At 39.4% G+C, this 22,976-nt stretch overlaps 1 protein-coding gene across 7 annotated transcripts in view; it reads left to right on the top strand.

The window, feature by feature from the left end:
- Positions 1–22,976, top strand: part of FGF14 (fibroblast growth factor 14) — an 812,639-nt gene that overhangs the window by 502,129 nt on the left and 287,534 nt on the right. The window contains exon 1 of one of the 7 annotated variants that reach the window (XM_073569516.1): positions 6,920–8,536. The exons of 5 other annotated variants lie outside the window; for them this stretch is intronic. In XM_073569516.1, the coding sequence (XP_073425617.1) occupies positions 8,344–8,536 (193 nt within the window). In that variant the 5' untranslated portion in view covers positions 6,920–8,343. Of the gene's footprint in view, positions 1–6,919; positions 8,537–17,524; positions 17,555–22,976 lie in introns of those variants that run through there. One more of the 7 variants, XM_073569517.1, reaches the window with a different exon arrangement.

Here is a 22,976-nt window from a genome sequence, read left to right as displayed (position 1 = left end):
GGTAATCTCGCGTAAAGCCCTCTGACCACACTATCACATCCAGCTTCAAGTTTCCTTTCATCTGGCAATATCCTCCTAAATCCAGTTAAATACCTACTTAATTTGTCTCTCCAACCCCAAGGCCAACATATGCTCATCCAGATTTGTTCTTCCGTATGGGGCTAGTTCCAAAAGTCATCTTCTGGAAACTTGCTCTTCATATCTGTTCACGAGACCTGGTGCTAATGCATCAAGTTGGCAGACAGTCGTGAGTTACACATCATGGTCCACTGAGACATATGTGACTCCGGAACCACAGATTGAGTAACCCTGCCAAAGACTGTTACCTCTTTTCTTAATATATGTCTGCGAAAGCCTTTTTCTAAGTCTTTTAGACTTAGACTGATAAAGTGACATCCTGTCCCACAGAAGACACTGCAGTGAGCGGTCTAGTCTCCGCTGCGGTCACAAGATCCAGAAGAGGACCAGTGCAGCAATGAAAATAGCAGATGATGTGACTGGCAAACATTTTAATACATGCAAAATACACACGTTACTAAAAGATAGTTAAATAATAATAAAACGCTACAATAATACTTGAATACTATCTTCACCATCTTATTCTACTAGCTGTTCTTTGCTATTGAATATGACATTATTGGCAATAAATCTCTATGTTAGTTTATGTACAAGATGCTGTCTCAGAAGTATTATGTTTATTGCACAGGTCTTGAAAAAAATGACATTTGACATTATTTTGCAATTAAAAAATGATCTTTTCAAGATTTATCATATTTTGTTATATCGCAATGTTTCACCATCTAGGCGTCAAACTATACATGTCCACCTAAAAGCTGAGTGCTGGTGGATCTACATGGTTATTTACTTGCTTCAATGCTAAGTGTTCATGCTTATTTTCAGCATGATCTTCTAATAGTCTATGCAAAATGCTTCTATCCTGTTTGTCAGTAGAGGACCATAGAATATGGAGTAGCTATGCAAAAAAAGTTGAGAAGACTCTTCTGAGGATTGACTTGTGAGAATGTGGGAGTTCATGTGGTGAGGTGGGGAAGGGGTAGGTGGTACTATTATGTAGAGTTTCCTTTTTCTGCTCTAGACTCCATAGTATGATAATTATTTAACTGTATGCATGGAAATTTACTGGGGATTATATCTATGGCTGCCAGAGGGGGAAGGAGACTAAGTTGTCTGAGGACTATATTTACAGCTGCCAGATGGGGAAAAAGGACTAGGGGACTTAGTGGATTATAACTACATTTGATCATATAGAAGGAAATTAGCTGATTACTATATTTAAGTCATACAGAGGGGACAGAGACTTGCTAGGGTATTTACTAGGGACTAAATTTACAGCAGCTAGAGGGTGAAGGAGGTTGACTTTGAACTTGCTATGTTTACAGCTGTCAGAGTGAGAAGAAGACTGACTGGCACTAATGTAAGTCAGATGAGAATGAAATATACAGTAGGTTGCAGTCAAATAAGTTTTCAGAGCTTTATGTAGAAAGCAGTCAAATAGGACTTGCCTTGCTGCCTAGCATCCTATCCACAATAGCAAAAATTAGCAATGGTATATAGGGGTGGGGGTAGCAAAGAAGACATAGAATAAGATATATTCTTGGGTAAACCTAGTTTAAAGTCATGTTAAATAGCAGTTAATAGCCTTTTGGGATTTATTTGAACTTGATTAATGGGAAAGCCCTTTCCAAAGGAAATATCAACATGTGACTTAGTGCTCCGTACTGTAACTATATATTTTGAGTCTTGTGAGCCTTGTATGTGTTTTTTATTCATGTATGAAAGGGAAGGTTATGCAGTATCTTTTTGTAGCCACATAGCCATATTTTTACGATTAGATTGGATGGAGACAGTAACTCATTCAATGAAGTTTTGACTGATACTTGAAATGTTGCTTTCCACTTATCCAGCTGTCCATTGTTATTTCTCTCTAATAGCAACACACAGGAGGAAAACTGATCCTGACCATGGATATCAATTATTTTTTCGGACCCTTCAAGAAGCCAGATCAAAAAATGGTGCATGTAGCGTTTTTCAATCTATTTCTATGTTTTTGCAGTAAAAAACCCCATGACAACTGACGCATTTCAGCATCAGTTTTGACATTAGATTGAATCAACTAAGGCAGAAGAAAACTGATAGGAAACTCACCTCTAACCTTCAGTTCTTCAATGTTGTTAGTTGTGTACTTACAGTTGTGCTCAAAAGTTTGCATACCCCGGCAAAATTTTTGCTTTCTTGGCCTTTTTTCAGAGTATATGAATGATAGCACCAAAGGTTTTTCTCCACTCATGGTTAGTGGTTGATCTTGACAAAGACTTTTTCAGTCGAAACGCATCGATCTGTTTACATGTGCAATATACCCAACAATGTGTGCCACTCTCCATGTTTTATTTGAAGCGGAATAAAAGTTAATTTTTAACTGTTACCAACATCGCTGGATCCTTCCTCCCTGTTCATGGTTAGTGTTTGGGTGAAGCCATTTATGGTCGAACTATTGTGTTTTCTCTTTTTAAATCATAATGATAACTCAAAACATCCAAATGCCCCTGATCAAAAGTTCACATACCCTGGTGATTTTGGCTTGATAACATGCACAGAAGTTGACACAAATGGGCTTGAATGGCTACTAAAGGTAACATCCTCATCTGTGACCTGTTTGCTTGCAATCAGTGAGTGTGCATACAGTAAAAGCTGAGTGAGTTTCTGGGATCCAGACAGTCTCTTGCATTATTCATCCATCCACTGACGTTTCTCGATTGTGAGTCATGGGGAAAGCAAAAGAATTGTCAACAGATCTATGGGAAAACGTAGCTGAACTGTATAAAACAGGAAAGGGATACAAAAAAGATATCCAAGGAATTGATAATGCCAGTTAGCAGTGTTCAAACTGTGATTAACAAATGAAAAATCAGGGGCTCTGTAAAAGCAAAACCACGGTCAGGTAGACCAACAAAGATTTCACCCACAACTGCCAGGAAAATTGTTCGGGATGAAAAGAAAAACCCACAAATAACATCAGTTGAAATACTGGACTCTCTGAAAACTAGAATTGTGCCTGTTTCAAGATGCACAATAAGGAGGCACTAGAGAAAAATGGGCTGCTTGATCGAGTCGCCAGAAGAAAGCCATTACTGCACAAATGCCACAAAGTATCTAACCTACAATACGAAAAACAGCACAGAGACAAGCCTCAAAACTTCTGGAACAAGATAATTTGGAGTGATGAGACCAAAATTGAACTTTTTGGCCACAACCATAAACGTTACATTTGAAGAGAGGTAAACAAGGCCTATGACGAAAGGAACACCATTCCTACTGTAAAGCATGGAGGTGGATCGCTGATATCTTGGGGATGTTTGAGCTACAAAGACACAGGGAACTTGGTCAAAGTTGAAGGAAAGATGAATGCAGCACATTTTCAGCAAATACTGGAGGCAAATTTGCAATCATCAACCCGAAAGCAGCGCTTGGGATATTCTTGGATGTTCCAACATGACAACGATCCAAAACACAAGGCAAAATCGACCTGCCATTGGTTACAGCACAACAAAGTGAAGTTTCTGGAGTGGACATCTCAGTCTCCTGACCTCAATAATAATAATAATCTTTATTTTTATATAGCGCTAACATATTCCGCAGCGCTTTACAGTTTGCACACATTTTCATCACTGTCCCCGATGGGGGGCTCACAATCTAAATTCCCTATCAGTATGTCTTTGAAGTGTGGGAGGAAACCGGAGTACCCGGAGGAAACCCACGCAAACACGGGGAGAACATACAAACTCCTTGCAGATGTTGTCCTTGGTGGGATTCGAACCCAGGACCCACTGCAAGGCTGCAGCGCTAACCACTGAGCCACCGTGCTGCCCATATCATTGACCTCAATATCATTGAGTCACTCTGGGGAGCCCTCAAGCGAGCAGTTCGTGCTAGACAGCCCAGGAATTTACAGGAACAGGGGCAACACACAGCATTAAGAAATGGGGTATGTGAAATTTTGATCACGGTCATTTGGATGTTTTGAGTTGTCATTATGATTTAAAAAGAGAAAACACAGTAGTTTGACAATATATGGCTTCACCCAACCACTGACCATGAATGGAGAAAAAGTTTTGGTGTTATCATTCTTATTCTCTGAAAAAAGGCCAAAAAAGCCAAAATTCTGCAAGGGTATATAAACTTTTGAGCCCAACTGTATATATTATAGCAATACTATTTCCACTGACAGCATTAAATATGGCCACATTGTTGAAGATATTACATCGCGGTGATATCTAATATATAAAGCTCAATGTGTGTGTATGTATGTATGTATTTCCGGGATTGGCATCCGCACCGTCGCAGCTACAGCCACAAAATTTGGCACAGTCACACATCTGGACCCCGAGAGCATCATAGGCTATGTTGTGAGGCGAAATTTTAACCCACCGCGTGTTCCAATTCACCAAACAATTTTGCCCCTATCTACATAATGGGGAAAAAGTATTTGTATGTATTGGCATCTGCACTGTCGTAGCTACAGCCACAAAATTTTGCACAGTCACACGTCTGGACCCCAAGAGCGTCATAGGCTATGTTGTGAGGTGAAATTTTAACCCCGCACGTTCCAGTTCACCAAACAATTTTGCCCCTATCTACATAATGGGGAAAAAGTGAAAGGAAAAGCGTTGGAGGCAAATTGACAGCTGCCAGATGTGGACAAGGGGGACTTAAAGAATGAGAGCGATGGCGCCAAGGAGTATATACTGTACAGTTGCTAAGGTGGGGCCCTGACATGGGATACTCACCACACACGGGGATATGAACGCACACACAAAATGCGCCACACACTACCACGTGTTTCAACACATATACCACCCTCAGCACACATTTCACCACACATACACCAACCTCGCCGCATAAAAGTCGAAACACAAAAGTTGCCACTCAAAACTCGCCACGCTGTCCCAGAGCTGTTTAAAAGATGAAAAATGATTGGTTGCTATCAGCAACAGTTTTCTTTGTAGACAGTTGTGGTAACTGAGGACTATTATTCTTATAATTTCTATGGTGTTATCTTCCTTCTGTAAAGCTGGAAGTAACACAATTTATTACCGTGCCAACACAGACCACCCTTTGACACAGACTGCAGGGGAAGCCCAGTATCACACAGGATAGAATTAGATACACGGCTCAGCTGTCAGTATCACACAGGATAGGATTAGATACACAGCTCAGCAGTCAGTATCACACAGGATAGGATTAGATACACAGCCCAGCAGTCAGTATGACACAGGAGAGAATTAGACACATGGCTCAGCAGGCAGTATCACACAGGATAGGATTAGATACGCAGCTCAGCAGTCAGTAACACACATGATAGGATTAGGTACATGGCTTAGCAGTCAGTATCACAGAGGATAGGATTAGATACATGGCTCAGCAGTCAGTATCACACAGGATAGGATAAGATACATGGCTCAGCAGGCAGTATCACACAGGATAGGTTTAGAAACACAGCTCAGCAGACAGTATCACACAGGAGAGGATTAGACACACCGCTCAGCAGTCAGTATCACACAGGATAGGGTTAGATGCACAGCTCAGCAGTCATGCCAAGATGCATGAAAGCTGTTTATAAAAATCATGGTTATTCCTCAAAATATTGATTTCTGAACTCTTCCTGAGTTAAAACATTAGTATTGTTGTTTCTAAATGATTATGAACTTGTTTTCTTTGCATTATTTGAGGTCTGAAAGCACTGTTTTTTTTACTTTTGACCATTTCTCCTTTTCAGAAAAAGCAAACAAAATTTAGTGCTTGGAAATTTGGAGACCTGTTGTTAGAAGTTTGTAGACGAAAGGTACTGTCACACTTAGCGATGCACCAGCGATCCCGACCAGCGAAATGACACGGTCAGGATCGCTGGTACATCGCTAAGTGGTCGCTAGTGAGTTGCCACACAGGCAGGTCTCACCAGCGACATCGCAGGGGTCGCTACTTACCTGTCAGACGAGGCGATCCTGACGTCCTCCGGCCCGCGTCCACGCGTCGCTCGTTGTCACAGCAGGAAGCTGACGATGAGAAATGGTCCAGGACGTTCTCGCGCGATCAGCGATAACCAGCGGGGGAGCGGTCGGAGGTAAGTATCAGACATAGCGATATCGCTAGCGATATCGCTATAACGTCACAAAAACCAGTGACGTTATAGCGATATTGCTAGCGATATCGCTTAGTGTGACAGGCCCTTAAAAGAACAATTTACATTTTACTCAAAAATATACCTATAAAGAGAAAAATCAGACAAACTGAACATTTGGAAGCGGTCTCCTAATTTTTGCCAGAGCTGTATATTCATAGTCAACAATTGACATTATACAAGTTTGGAAACCCCCTCGCTATTATACCACTGTAAGAGGGGTCGGGGTTTAGAAACCTATACATTGATGTTTTTAGAATCCATGTCGGCAATGAAGTTGGACAAAATGAAAGATAAAAGTTTGCATTTGTCTGTGGACTTGTAGCTGTTTGGATTTGGAAGCCACTGTGCTGCGTGGGAGAGATCCGAGGCCATAAGACATTCACGCTGAATGTGTTTTTTTCCGTCACAGCACCAACTCTACTCTTTTCAGCTTCAAGTCTTTATCACACTGTTGTTTATAATGTGTATGCATCTAAGTAGAAAGCTTTTCATCTCTAGCCATCTACGCTTCTTTTCTGCAGCCGCTCTGCGTTATTCACACATTTATCACAGCGGAACATGCAAATAGGGCAAGGTAGGGAGGGAAGTCAGGCAACTGAAATTGCACACAGATTGATGAGAAGCTCTTAGGCTGAAGCTATCGGTGTGGGTAATTTTTCACATTTATGGCACAGCATGAAAACCCCTCTCTCCTCCTGCGTGCGACTGTGTAAGACAAAGGTGTCTGGGGATGACACTCCTGTGGATTTGATCTGCTAAACTTGCAGCTTTTGCTTCTGCTGCCGGTGCTGTCAGATGCTTCACATCTTGTCATCCTCCATTCACAGGGGCTATCTCTTGTCTCTTATCATATATTAGTTTATTGCTTGTGGGATCGCCGCGTCGTGAATTACTAATGCTGTGCCATTGGCGTCTCCCTGCTTTTTTATTGATGCTTTTTTTCGCATTTATGTTCCATTTATTTCTATTATCATCACCATAGAAAGTCAATATTTTCATTGCACCAAGTGGGAGATCTGTGCAACTTTACCATGGCGTGGAGCAGGTTTTTTGCTATTCTGGACACTTGTTTGTGAGATGAAAGAATAGCAGGAAGAGAGGAGGCTTCTGATGGAATTATCTCTAGTCCTTTTTTTCTGTAAGCACTAGAAGCAATCCAGCCAGAAGATTGCTGTTAAGCATGCTTAATTTCTGGGGAGAAATGCATTACAATTAAGAACACCAACTGAGCCAGAAGCTTGGATCTGTTATAAACTAGCAATTTCTCAAGAAAATTGCACAAAGCGATGCTGTTTTTTTTTTTTTTTTTAAAGAAGGGGTGGAGAGAAGAGGAGGGGGATGATTTGATTAGAGAACGTGCAGGAAAGAAGATTGCCTCCTGATGCTGGTTCACATGCAGTGATCCTTGGTGCCTGAAATCGTAGAGGATCAAGAAGCGTGGACTTTCGGAAAGGCGTGAGAGCGTTGTTTCGAGGCTACCGAACTGGATGCTTTAGCTTTTGTTTACCTGCCGCCTGTGACCATGCGAATGCCCGAGGCAAGCCCACCTTCCCATTTCATTCCTCCTCCTTCTACTCCTTCCTTCTCTCTTTAACCATCTTCTTCATCCAGATTTTTCAGCTCACTTGCTAAAGAGAAGCAGGCATTGTCTGGTGTGTGTGTGGCACCGAGGAGCCAAGCTTAGTCCCCCTCACTGAGCTTTGCACTGCCACCAAGCTTAGATGCCAATTTCATCAGTGGAAGAGGTGAGCGAAGGCTGCTGAAGAAGTTATTTTAGGAGCTTACCAACGCTTGTATCTTTCTTTTACCTATATGTATGTATAAATATATATATACTTACATATACTCTGAGTGTATGCCATATGTATACTGCTCCTGTTGAGGGAGATATCTGTGGGTTATCATATTCCATTTTCTTCTCTCGTACTTCACCACTGGTTTTTTAAAGTGACCCTTCACAGGAAAAAGGGGAATGCTTCCCATTCTCCAGAGGGGCTGAGCCCCTTTGCTTATTTCTCTGTGTTTTCCACAGACTATTTTTTTCTGGATTCTCTTTCCAACCAGGTGGGGTGTCCCACCACAACTTCCTGCTAGCCCCTCCCTCTGCGAGGTTCCAAGCCCGGTAAGGGTACCCGGGAGGTGGCATGGCAGCAGCTATTGCAAGTGGACTCATCCGTCAAAAGCGTCAGGCAAGGGAGCAGCACTTGGACCGTCCGTCGGCCAACAAGAGACGTAGTAGCCCAAGCAAAAACCGAGGCCTTTGTAATGGCAACCTGGTGGATATCTTCTCCAAAGTACGAATCTTTGGGCTCAGGAAACGAAGGCTCAGACGGCAAGGTCGGTTGGTCTGTGTCTGTGGGCTGTATTAATAATGACCTCTTCGTCCCCCTCCCCACGTCTCTGTGCCCAATGGCAGTATATGTATGTTGTTCCTTCTTTTTCATCCTTAGGTTCTTTCTGTTTTGTGTTTGCTTTTGTATTACCTTTTTCTTTTGCGTAAAGTTGCATAGAATCATTGTTATTCAGTCTGTACAAAAGTGTCATGTTTTCTGTACAATACACAACATCCCTTTGCTCTTCAGCCGAACAGTTTTTCTGTGTTGCAGGGCCCTCCAGCAACAGGGTTAATGCCAAAGCTATTAATGTGCCAAGCCATAAAAGTAAAGTTCCATAAATGATATAGGCTCAAAGGGAAAAATACTTCAATGGTTCAGTAACTCCTCGAGGAAATAGAGATTAACATTTTTAGAACACGGAATGTAAAAGAAAAACGGAATCTCTTTTTATATCTCGGCTTTTATGAACTAGGTCTCTCTCTTAGTTGTAGGTTGTGAAATCTTTCATTCTATTGATAGACTGTAGAATGATGAGCTTCTACTTGCATCTTTAATACATTTCCATGGAAGGCAAGGTGCTATCATTTTTGTTACAAAATCAACAGAAAATGGTCTGATAATGAACGTTAATTACGGTACATGAATTCAAGACGTGCAGAATGTAATAAATGAAAAGAAAATTACTATTCGGCGAAACCAACACAACTTCTTCACTATAAAGATCTGGATGGTGGTGATCATGCAAATCCCTTCTCCATATGTCTAATATCTATGACCAAAACAGACCATTCCTTATAGGATTCTCAGGTGTGTTTATATTGTATCTCAGACAAAGCCAAGCAGAGCACTCGGCAAGTCGTTAGTTAAATAATTACTTCCCCCTCAACAATACACTTAACAATTTGTAAATTGTGAATTCATTCCATGTTATCAACTGAGGGAAACACTACACAGACACATATTGACTATTAGCTCTTACCGCTCCTTGCTAAGTCATGAATACTCTGTAATTTCTAACATAGAGCTTGTAAGTAAGAATGACATCCATACGTGGCACACATGCTAGTGGTACGACAAAGAGCAAGGCGAGCATGGTGCTTCATCTAAGTAATTCAATACATCTATCTATCTATCTATCTATCTATCTATCTATCTATCCCATATCTATCTATCCCATATTTATCCCATATCTATCTACCTCATATCTATCCCATATCTATCTATCTATCTATCTATCTATCTATCTATCCCATATCTATCTATCCCATGTTTATCTATCTATCATCTATCTATCTATCATCTATCTATCTATCTATCTATCCCATATCTATCTACCTCATGTCTATCTATCTGTCTATCTATTTATCTACCTCATATCTATCTATCTACCTCATATCTATCTATCTATCTATCTATCTATCTATCTATCTATCCCATATCTATCTATCTATCTATCTATCCCATATCTATCTATCTATCTATCTATCTATCTATCTATCCATCCCATATCTATCTATCGATCTATCCATCCCATATCTATCTATCGATCTATCCATCCCATATCTATCTATCGATCTATCTATCCCATATCTATCTATCCCATATCTATCTATCCCATATCTATCTATCTATCTATCCCATGTCTATCTATCTATCTATCTATCTATCTATCTATCTATCCCATAGCTATCTATCTATCTATCTATCCCATATCTATCTATCCATTCCATATCTATCCTATCAATATGAAGCATATTAGACAGAATAGTCAGACTTGTCTCATCCCCACAGTATTAAAACTGTGTATATGATTTATATTCACACTACAGTTAAAAGTTGTTCCACACTTCACACATAACCACTGATTTTTAGATCACTATGAGCCTTTAAAGTCAGCATGGAGTTACCTTTGATAAATGTGCAATTATTTGACTACCAAATTTCTACACAGGAAGGGTTTAAAGCATGAACTATTCCAAGCTCGGCCTTAGGAGGCGCTAACAGCAGCCACCACTTTCCAATATGGAGTAGTATAAAGAAGTAGTACTTCACACTATGTATTATATATCATTACAATATTATATATATAATATTTGACCTAAGTATATGTTTTAACCTGTTAATTTAGCATTCAGGGAAGATGACACATTTTGTGCATATATCATAGCATCTGAGCCTATTCTTCTGCTCAAAGATGTTTTTTTGTCATTGGCGTTTTTTTTTAATAATGTATAAAGATGGGCTATGTAAGTATGATTTTTTTCCTTAGCTCTTATGTCTGTATGTCCCGTGTATATCCTATATTCTTTGGGATCGCAGCAGAACAAAGTGTGAGGATAGAGCAGGTTAGATTGTGCTGCCCACTCATGGATGCTGCAGAACAGTCTAGAGGCGAAGAACCCGGCTACACGCCGCTCCTCTCAAGGTGATGCGCCAATCTTATCGCTCGTTTCCACAAAGCAGCTCAGCAAAGTGTTTGCATAAATGAAAATTAGCCATCTATATCTGCATTACCAGGAGCAGGAGAGCGGGGGAATATGAATGCAATCCCTTGTCCTGTTTACTTTTAGAATTCTCTCCAGCTAATAAGCGTCAACAAAGCATCGGGGTCTGTATTGACTCTATGTTCATTTGTCAGCGCTGGGTAAATAGTCATGTCTGGAATACACAATATGAAAGTAGCTTTGCTGGATCAGCATTCAGAGATAACTTGGAAAAAAATGTGTACGTTTGTTCTAAACTATTTAATGCTATGTAATGAACACCATATAGGAATATACGGTATATATGTGTACGTGTGTGTGTATATACAGTATATATACATATACATAAATTGATGTATGTAGGTACGTATATATACAGTATATATACCGTATATATGGTTCCGCACAACCTTATGTATATATACATAAATATCTAAGCCAGGTGCATACATGATCCTATTAGTTGCATAGCGTAGGAGCCAGTGCGCTTATCTCTCTTCAGGACACAAGGCTTTTGTGATAGTTATCTGATGGAATGGAGTGTGTGACAATCTGCAGAATCTAGTGAGCTTTGCACAACATTCTGCTTATTTAACAGCAGTGTAATACGTATTATCAATTGTTAGCAGCCTTTGGACTGAAAGGCCATTAATAATCAAAGCGCTGTTTGTACTGTAGGGAAATGGCCATTTAGCATATATTCAATATGATATTCCCTGCTCAGTGCAGTAGACCCTATTCTGCACCCTAATAAACCTTGTCATAGCTTCATGATCTTTCAATAGTACTTCATGAAATGGATTTTTAGTAACAGGGGGTACAGGTTCGCCTTTATTGTTAATTCGTATATTGGAAAGTCATACATAAGAGACATTGGGTCATGACACGTCTTGTCTGGTTATTATTGCCATCCTAGGGAAGGATAGGTCAGATTCTGACTGTAGTGTCCATGATGAGTAGACTAAAGGGTTTCTCTACATCTTGTGAATCAAAATACTTCATCAGAATCTTCAGCTATTGTGCTCTGTAACCTTTGTAATAAACCTACCGGTAATTGTTAAAGTAATGGAGATGGTGTAGTCAAATATCACTACTGAGATGCCGATATATAGGACTATTAATTTTTCAGCATAAATGCAGAATTGTTGTTTAAGTTTGTCTATAGCAAATTGGCGGCCTGAAATAAGAAGGTCAGATTTTAGCATTGACCTTGCTTGGACCTCTGTCTGCCCAGCTCAGTGTAGTACTTGAAGCACAGCAGGACAATCCTATATATACATTAGGACCCAGAGATAGTATTGTCCCCCTGTGTTTAGTCTACTACACTACACTATACTGATCATATTGTTGTATTTGACACTTTCCCATGCCAAACCATTAAAATTTGTGTAAAATTGACCAGTCCCCAATTTGAAATGAAGAGCCCCTGTTGGCTGGAGCAATAATGGGAAGCAAATTAAAGAAATAAAAATATAGTGAACAGTAGGCAGATTGGCCAAAATTTCATCTTAAAATAGTTTTACATTTTGCCATCATTTTTGTAGATAACAACACAATAACATTTCATGTAGCTGAGACCATTTTTCTTACAGTGCAGTACTTCATTATTCTGACAGATGGCGCTGTTGCTTTTAGTGTTTCCGCGACATATGTGTATCATACACTAACCGTAACTCTTATTTACTTGGACTGGTAATGACAGGAACATTCAGAGTGCATTTGTATTCAAAGGAAAGAAATGAAATGAAAAAAAGCTATGTAGAAAAAAATCACGTTGCGCAGATGACGTTTCGCCAGCCCCGACCAATCAAATGCCATGCCATGAAAATCAGAAGGTAAGAGATTTGAAGGCCCCTTGTCTAGTCTTTAGTCACCACTGGCCTGGACACTGGACCAGAGTCCCGCGAATTGAGCTCCTCATCTCTACTGTCCAGATTTCTCACAAAATACTGCACTTGTCAGCTGTACTTTTTGGTTAAATAGTCTGAGTTTAAAACTATTGTATCAAGGAACAAACCCTATCTACATACATGTAATGGAAATTAGGGAATCCCCTCTAACTGTGGTTTCCTCTGTGATGAGCTGGCCATGTTTTTTATCCATTCACTTGAATGAGCGGTATGTAATTCCACATTTACCCTGTGCTCTGAGTTCTAAGACAAGAAACGTTTCATCGCAATCAATCAGAGCTCGGCTTTCATTTTTTAATTAGCTCTGGTAAAATTAATACTGTGATGTGATTGGTTGCCTGGACAAAGAACAACACAATTTTATTTCTAGATATATACGGTATGTCTCATTCACTTTAATGATTTCTAACTATGTAAGCCTACTTATAAGGATTTTTTCTAGTACCCCAAGCCAGAAAAATATGACAAATTAATGAAAATGTAAGAAGTCTCCTTTTAACAATGTATACTAAGGTTTTCATTGTATGTGACTACACTGTGGTTGACTAGAGAACATCTGTTTTCTATACTACGCTGGGTAAACCTGTCATTGTGTAGTCCTGAGCGGTAGCAGGACGGTTCTGCGTGACACAGGGATTCTCTTTTTGGTGGTCTGTGAATCCCTGTGATACGCACTAACCCCTACGCACTCCTCAATATGGTCATGCTAGGAAGACGGGAAATAAGGCATCCCTATCCTGCATTTCATGGGGTCCATGAGACAAATCTATTTCTATATGTAAACCAAATTATTCTTGCAGCACAGTTATACCAACTCTACATATTCGACTTACTCTGATTGGTTTATGTTCTTTGTCTTGTCAATTTCATATTGGTTATTTTCCACTACCTATTGTTATTATAATACAGGGGATACCAACAGTTTGCCTTCAAAGAGAAATTTCAACGTACACACCTTTTCTACGTATTTTTTTTCTCCGGTCAACCATTTCTTAATACCAGATAGAGATAACTTACTTTTTTAATTCAGAATCCACAGACAATAGGCTGTAGGGGGAACAAAATAACATAAGTTTCTGCAGCAACAGGTCCCAATGGACCACTACTCAAGCACACCAGACCAGCAGGTCACCCAGCAACCCTTACTCCATCCACAATCCTGCATCTTTTCTGTCGATTTAACAGGGAAATCCTTCTCCTCTTCTATCATTAATGTTATACCTTGCTCTTCTACCTTCAGAAAACAATGACTTAATGATTAAGACCAGGGATGGGTCAAAACGTCATATTATAATTCATAGTCGCCTTTTTATGCCACTATTGACCTGCTCTATTAAGTTTTCTTTGTTCACGGACTTGAATAAAAAACTTTTTTTACCATAAACTCATTAGTGTGCGGTGAATTTTGAACTTCTACTAGAAAAGAGGTAGACAGTCCAAGTGCTGCTTATGAATATTCCTTAAGAGTGTTAAATGGTCACTGCCACTATAACATACTTACAGTATACCTATTAGATTTGTGTAATATAGTGTAATGTCCTTCACAAAACAAGTTTTTAGGTTTAATATTGTTCAAAAGTTATGGCCAATAGGTGGCTTCCTTGCTGTCAACTTGTCCCACTGTCTGTTGCCAAGACCAATCTGTCTATTTGTTACAGACAAGCAGGATGATCACTTTAACTGGTGGTGGGGATATCCTTACAAACCTGCTATTTGTTATACAGACAAAGTGTGACAGAACTTCATTGCTGTGCACATCTCAGAATAGAGCACAGTAGTGAACCACTGGACTTTTATCAGTATCTTCCTTTTTTTATCTCTTTCACTTGTCTGCTTATTTATCAGATAATATCTTCTATTCTCCCGTTGTCTCATTATCCCAGGCTTTTTTGATATGTCCGCGCACTCTCCGCTTGCATTACACTCTCCTCTCAGTTTCTAATAGCACATTAGCACTTCTGCTCTCCCCTTTTATCCTTCATCCAGGCTGTTTTGCTATGTCTTCTAGTGCACTCTCCAGGTGTATTACACTTTAGTTTTCTTGTTGTTCCTAGCCTATCTGCACTTCTATTTTCCCCTTCTCTCATCCTCCAAGACTTGTTTCCAATAGGCAGCTTTCTACCCATGTGTTCCTTCTATTCAAAATGTATCCAAGGTATTTTTGTAGCTTAAGGTAAAAGTAATTTATGGTCACATTAGTTCATTGATTGAAGGGGATCTCTCTGGCCAGTTATCATAATGCAAGCTGCGTATATTATTGCATGGATTGCTTTGACCTGTTGAGGCTGCTGCACTTTTCTGGAAACCCATTTCAGAATGGCTGTATGATCCTTTTTGCTAAGTTTTCCCTCCAGATGTTACAATGAGCATTTTATAAGTTTGGGTAGTGTTAGACTCACTGAATGCTTAAAATGGATTATCGAGCCATTCTGATGTGGATTTTATGGTAAGTATCAACTATATAAGGTATAAGGATCCACTAATGTATGCAGGTTGTATGGTGAATACGGATCCGCTGTAAAGTAAATTCTGGGATCATTTAGATTCTATTTAAAGAATAATGTTTTGCATTTGTTCTTCCATAATCACATCAGTCTTTCTATTCCTTCATGATTTTATAAATTTGTTTTTCAGTTTACAGCTGATTTTAAGTCTAACACACATTGATTGCGCACCTCAGGGATTTGTTTCTATGCTGACTGCTTGTTATATAGCTATATATTTACAATAAACATTTATCTGCGTAGAAAATGACTTTACAAAACTCCATTTCCCACTTGCTTCAGTTCTGATCAAAGATGGCTTGTCCTATAAATTCGGAGGTTTATGCTGTTTGGAGTACATCAGTTTGGGAAACAAGTTGATCTCAAGAAAAATAATGTAACAGTTAACCTGAATACAACATAAACCTCTTCATACACGAATACAGATTTATTGGAGGTGACTTACATCTCCATTATTTAGCAACAAACTCCCGGAGATGGAAAGACTTCATGTATTTGTGAGTGACGTGTCGGCTATAGAAGAGATATGAGGAAGCAGCAGATGACAAATAATACATAGCTTCATCTAATTTTCACATTTTGCTGATAAAACCTAGACAATAAGCTTTCAGTAGTAAAGATGAAAAAAATAGATCAGCATTGGAAAGCATACTATAGTGGTGCCTGCCAGGTCTCATAAATGCCCACAAAAGTGCAAAAAAAGTGCGGAGGCAGCACCACAAGTGAAAAACTCACGTTTAATCAGTTGATGCAAAGTTTCAGCTCAGCAAAGCCTTTTTGGCAATGTATCCTACACACATTTATATAGTCAAATGTGCACAAAAAATAATTCAAGTCAATTATCCAATAAATATATAAATGTCATAAAACAGCATATGGAGTGACAGTGTTATTGTCCACATATATTTGTGGTTGTAATCATCCTAATAAAAGTATCAAAAGTCATCATTCAGAACTTAACAGCGCATGCCAATGAAGTTATAGTGCTCATACTGTTGCTAGGTGCCAGATATATTGAATAAATGGCCTTGGCGATAAGCGAAAAAGTCGACTTACATTTCCATTATGTAACAGCAAACTCTTCGGAGATGCAAAGACTTCATGTATTTATGAGTAATATGCCGGTTAATAACAAGAAATGACAGAGCTTGTTCAGTAAAGATGAGTGAACTACGTTGCGCTGTGAGTGAGGGTTAAATTCCATGCCAATATCGCTAATTGGTCGCTCCCGCTCCAGAAAAGCGTGGTTCAAATCCCGCGGCAATTCGCAGGCGGACTGCACCTGTCGCTGATTGGGCGCCGCCGGACGGGCGCGACCAATCAGGCTAGCACCGGTCATCTCCCGGCTGTGTCACCGCTGACCTCCGTGTGGCAGGAGATGACGAGCGGCAACCTTCGGGAGATCAGCGGATAGTGCCACAGATCTCCCGACGGTAGGGGTGGCGTGCGTCATTCGAATTCCGTGCCAATTCATGGCCGGACTGCGCCTGTCGCTGATTGGTCGCGCCCGGCCAGCCGCGTCCAATCAGCCACGCGGGATTCACGGCCGGACTGCGCCTGTCGCTGATTGGGCGCGGCCAGCTGGGCGCGACCAATCAGCGACGCGGGATTTCCGTTACAAACAGACAGACAGAATTAGACAATTATATAGTAGATCAATTCAAGTAGATTTCATAAAGTTATCAGTGCCAAATCTGCCTAACATATCTCAGATCTCTTTCTTACATATGAATTATAGTCCTTACATACATATTTGGATTTATAGATATAAGTATTTGTAGACATTTTATGAATTCTATCTGTTATGGTTCCGTCACTCACCACACTGCATGTTAGTAAAAGTTAGTGGTCATGGTCTTCAGTAAGCTCAGGCTCATCTGATGGCTAGTGAAATGACTAATACAGCTGCAAAGTACTTAATTTATACAAAAATTATGCTTTCAGCATGAAAAAAAAATCCCTTCTAAGTGCTGTCTCCCAGTTTTCTTTCTTTTGTCTAATTTCATCTCCATTGTTTGTTGTCAAGTGTTATCAAGCTACTGAGGAAGATGACAGAAAGTGGAGGAAGATCTCTGATTCTTCCCACTCATGGATATTAAATTGCAAACAGCCATGCCAATAGGTGAGCTCTCAGAGTTTGGATATGCAAGCCATTGGATAATGCCATTAGCAATGCATGCTAAGAAGTCCGAGAATATACATTCCAGGACCTAAGGTGCTGGCAAAATACTAATGAAGAGCTATGGCTCAATCATAAAAGAGTGGATAGCAAAGAAAAGATCATGAACATCAGGACATTTCCTGGACACAATAGTCTGTTAAGTGCACTAAACAAGGGAGGGCTGCAATACCTTGTTTAAAGTGGTTGTCCACTACTCAGACAACCCTGTCTAAATCAAGATGTTTACCCCAAGTACAATAACAACTCTTACCTCCAGTACTGGCACCATTACAACGGTGTTGGCACTTTTTCTCCTGGAGCTCGAGTCACATTTTTATGTCACGTGATATCGGCTCCCTTCAGCGCTGGCTTCATTCTCCCCATATTTAGATATATCAGACATCAAGAAGAAGTCAGAGCTGTGGCTGGCCGTTCACTTCCTCTTGTTGTGTGATATGTTCTAAGGTGGGGAGAATTGGGCGCAGGGATTGCGTGACATAACAATGTGACAAGAACACCTCCGAGACGGCACCAGAGGAGAGTATAAGTGTTGTTACTTTGCTCTGGGCAAGCATGCTGACTGAGAGGGGGCTGTCCAAGTAGTGGACAACCCCTGTAAGTCTGATTTTATGTGAATGTGTGAAATGACAGGTATACTTTAGTGGTTATACTTAAATGGGTAACATTTCATAGTCGTTGTAAAAACAAGCAACTTTGCAATTGACACAGTTAGAAATCCTAGATATCCATAGATAAAGATAAAACAATCGCTTTAACCACAGGTACATTTCCATGTAGTAAATATATCACAATAAATTGGGAAACCAATACTTTGTTACATTGAATAATTATGTTAATTCCCAGGCTAACATAGTATGGTAAATGTAAAATGGTACCATTGGTGGGCCCTGTCTATGACAATTATGAAAAGTGGGGGGCAGTATAAGGAGAGAAGCAAAAGTAAAATTATTTATTGGCAACTATATGTACAGTAAGTGACTAATAAGCAACAGCAGAGAAATAGGCTTGGTATCACCTCTGTGAATAAGGCCAAATTTACTAATATATGCCAATCACCTATCTGCATTGGAAAGTATTGCAGTTTTACAATAGACCACGTTGGACTTAGGATATTCTTTCCAGAATGATATCGGCCTGTTCTACTTTGCCCTTAAACCACAACTGTCTCGATGTACGGTACCAGTAATACATGTGGACACACCATGCAATAGTTTTTCTTATTCTTATTGGAATGTGCACATTGTAGATTCAGACAAAAGTCAGCTAAACAATGAAGGTACACCTATGGGAACACTAAGTAAAGAAACACATGTGAAAGCAACCAGAACATGTGTTAATGCTTAGATTTCTCAACGCACCCCACTTTACTTTGTTGGCAGCTTTATACATCCTTGGCATTTTCTCAAGCAGCTCTATCAGGTAATCACCTGGATTTGCTTTCAAAATAGTCTTTAAAGATTTCCCAGAGGTGCTCATCACTTGATGTTTTGACTGCACTTTTGTGGTCCAACTCATCCTAAACCACCTAACTTGAGTTACGATCACGTGATTGTGGAGGCCAAGACCTCTGCTGAAGCACTGTATCCATTTTGCGGTTAGTTAGGTAGCCTTTTTATAGATTTGAGGTGTATTTTGGGTCATTGCCCTGCTTCAACAGAAATGATGGTTGCACTAAGTGGAATCCAGATGGGAAGGCATGGCATGTCATTGCATGATGATGCGATGGCCATGTTGGGTAAGTATGACTTTTTGTTTGGAAGAAATCATCATTTTTGTGCCTCATGGAACAAATTCTCAAATTTTGACTCATCAGACTGCAGTACAGATTTCCACAGATCTAATGTAAAGGTCTCACGTTGTATGCTCAGCAAGGCTCCTCTTGTTTCAGATCCTCAGTAGTGGCTTCTATGCAGCAATTCAACCATAAAGTTTCGCTTCTCACAGTCTACTCTGAACAGTTGATGCTAATATATGTCTGCTACTTGTTATCTGTGTATAATTTATTAGGGCTGTTATTTTATGTACTGTGAATTTATACTTTATGAGTTTGTTAATTCTGATGAACTCTGCAGCAGATATAATTTGTGGTCTTCCTTTCTTTGAAGGGTCTTCATAACTGTCAGTTTTAGCATAACGATTAATGGTTTTCATGACTGCACTTGAGGATACATTCTTGGTTGTAGCAATTTTCTGGATTGACTGACCTTTATGTCTTAAAGCAATGATGGATTGTTATTTCTCTTCACTTAGTTGAGTGGTTCTTGCCTTGTTCTGGCTCAGAATGGTATTGAACTGTGTACCAACACTGCCTCTGTAAAAACACCTGATGGTCATAAACACTTTCTGAAGGTCAGTGAGTCCACAAATGAACTTAAATAGAAGCCATTCCATGTGCTAACCTGATGTAACTGCTTGAGAGAATGCCATCTATGGTTTAACACCCATTCCGGCATGTTCAACACATTTTTGCTAACTTTTTGCTTCCATATGTATTCATGTGCCTTCAGTCTGAATCTACAATGTTCACATTCCAATAAGAACAAGGAAATCCATTAATGAACAGGTGTGTATAAACTTTTGATCAATACAGCTTTTTCTCTAGCAATAAGACAGTCGTGAGTGGAGTTTTCCCATCTTTTAAATGTCATTACCTGAGCATTAAACTGATAAAGCATTATTTTCCCTTTAATGTCCTCTTTGAACACGGGGGTTCCTAGCTGACCCCATTAACTTGGTATATTTACGGTGAAAAAGTTTTAGGCAGATGTAGGAAAAATGCTAAGAAATAAGTGTTAATAGTTTTTTTTATCAATTAACAAAACATAAAAACAAAAAGTGAAATAAAATCAATAATTGATGTGATGGCCCTTTGACCTCAAAACAACATCAAAACATAATTTCTTCTGGATACACTTGCACACAGTTTTTGAAAGAACTCAGCAGGGAAGTTGTTCCAAACACAAAACTAAAACACAGATCTTCTGTGGAAATCCTTTTGTTTCTTTCATTACAGCAAATAGAGATGGGAATTTGGTCAAGGTTAATGCTGTTCTCAATGCTGAGTGATGCAGGAAAAGAATTTCCCATCATACAATACCATCAGGAAGGCATCTAATTGGCTCCAAATTTATTTAGCAGTAGTACAACAATCTCATATACCACTGAGAACAATCTTTAAGATAAAGAAGAACAAGGAGTCCTGAAAGTGATGATATAGCCACCATAGTGGCCAGATCTCAACATCTATGAATCCATCTGGGATTACGTGGAGAGACAGAAGGAATGGTACAAACTTACATCCAGAGAAGATCTCCGGATAGTTCTCCAAGTTGTTTGGAACCTCCGTGCCAAAGTTCTTTTAAAAAACTTTGAGCAAGTGTACCTAGGAGAATTGCTGCTGTTTTGAAGTCAAAGGATGGACACACTTATTAGATTTTTATTTTGCCCATTCACTTTGCATTTTGTTATTATCAGATAGTTTAAATATAATAATAAAAAAGACATAGAACTGTAAATGCAAACAAGGAGTTCTAACAAAGGCTTACTTTATATTACACATCTTTTCTGAATGACAGTAGGAATAATGAATTCCCAGTCTCCTAATCTGGTAAAACTTGTTCTCATTTTCTTCAGCCACTTGTATACTGGAGTTCTTATTGATACAATACATTTATAATGAAAGTTACTGAATTTTCTTTTGAATTATGGCTTGGCGCAGTTATTTTTCGCGATAGAATGTAACTAGTCAGACTTGTTATCTCTTCTATTATTTCTAAACACTTTTTTTTTTGGTGATTATTTTGTATTGTCGTTCATACTGCACCCACAAACACAAATGATACACCATTTGAAAGGTAAACTTGCCCCCTTCAGCAAGAAAATAGCCAAACAAACCACACATCCACAATTTGATCACAAAATACAGTTTAAACATTAATTTTCATATACGTGAAGGAAAAATGACCTGCAGGTGCACCACAGTACCCCAAAGCACACTACCACAAAGCTGCTGACAGACATCACAAATAAATCTAAACATTTGCCTTTGGGTCTTTCCAGCTTGCCCAAGTGCTTGCCCAGCCTATTTCAGGCACATTGGAGGATTGCACACTTCACTGCAGGTGAGTCACATATGCAAGCACATTTGTATACATGCACTGCTTTTTTGGTGATTACTTTGCCCCACACACACAAATGGTGAGTCACATATGCAAACACATTAGTAAACATGCACTGCTTTTTTGCTGATTACTTCGCCCCGCACACACAAATGATACACCATTTGAAAGGTAAACTTTTCCCCTTCAGCAAGAAAACAGCCAAACAAACCACACATTCACGATTTTATCACTAAATACAGTTTAAACGTTCATTTTCTTAAACCTGCAGAAAGAAACAATGACCTGCAGGTGGCACCTCAACCGGAAGACATTTTTTGGCCTCTATTTATCAAACCAATTTATTGTATTACCAATCTACATATATAAATTCCTGCCTGTGTTCATCAGCTCATGAAATACATTTATATTTGACCAGCTTGCTTTTTCTGAAATTGCCTGCGCCCCTACAACCAATGTGTGAAAATTTTGCACGGGCCAAGCTGGTATTGTTCATATTAACAACACTTGATTTAGGCTGTGTGCACACATTGTGTTTTTACTGCGTTTTTTCAGTGCAGATCTGTCACAATACATGAAGGATTTCCTGAATCCAGCAAAGTGAATGAGAATCCTGAAGTCTCATGCACACAATGCATATTTGGCACTTGCAGATTTCGTGCAAATTTAAATCTACAGAATGTCAATTCTTTCTGCGTTTTTGCTACAGATTTCACCCATTCCAATGAGTGGGGAAAGATTTGCACCAAAAGAGCAAATAAAAATGTGGCATTTTTCCTGCCAAGTGATGAAGAAATGGTACAGAAATTTTTGCACAAAATATGTGTGCATACAGTGGCATGTAAAAGCTTTGGCAACCCTGGTCACACTTACTGTAAGGCTATGGCCACACTATCAGTATTTAGTTAGTATTTCACATCAGTATTTGTAAGCCAAAACCCGGAGTGGGTCAAACATGCAGAATTGGTACACTTGTTTCTATTATACCTTGTCCTATGATTGTTCCTCATCTGGTTTTGGCTTACAAATGCTGAGAAAAAAACTCAACAAATACTGATAGTGTGGCCGTAGTGTAATTGTGAATATTTAAGCAAGTTGAAGATGAAATGATCTAACAGCCTAAAGTTAAACATGACACATTTTCTTTGTACTTTAGGCAAAAAAAATAATATTTTTTTACATTTTAAAATACACAAAAATAAAATGGACCAATGCAGAAGTTTGAGAACTCTGCATGGTTAGTC

The sequence above is a fragment of the Dendrobates tinctorius genome, unplaced genomic scaffold, assembly GCF_039654945.1.
Source record: "Dendrobates tinctorius isolate UK_male_01 unplaced genomic scaffold, ASM3965494v1 ptg000026l, whole genome shotgun sequence".
Taxonomy (NCBI): domain Eukaryota; kingdom Metazoa; phylum Chordata; class Amphibia; order Anura; family Dendrobatidae; genus Dendrobates; species Dendrobates tinctorius.
This window is presented reverse-complemented; position numbering and strand designations above follow the sequence as displayed.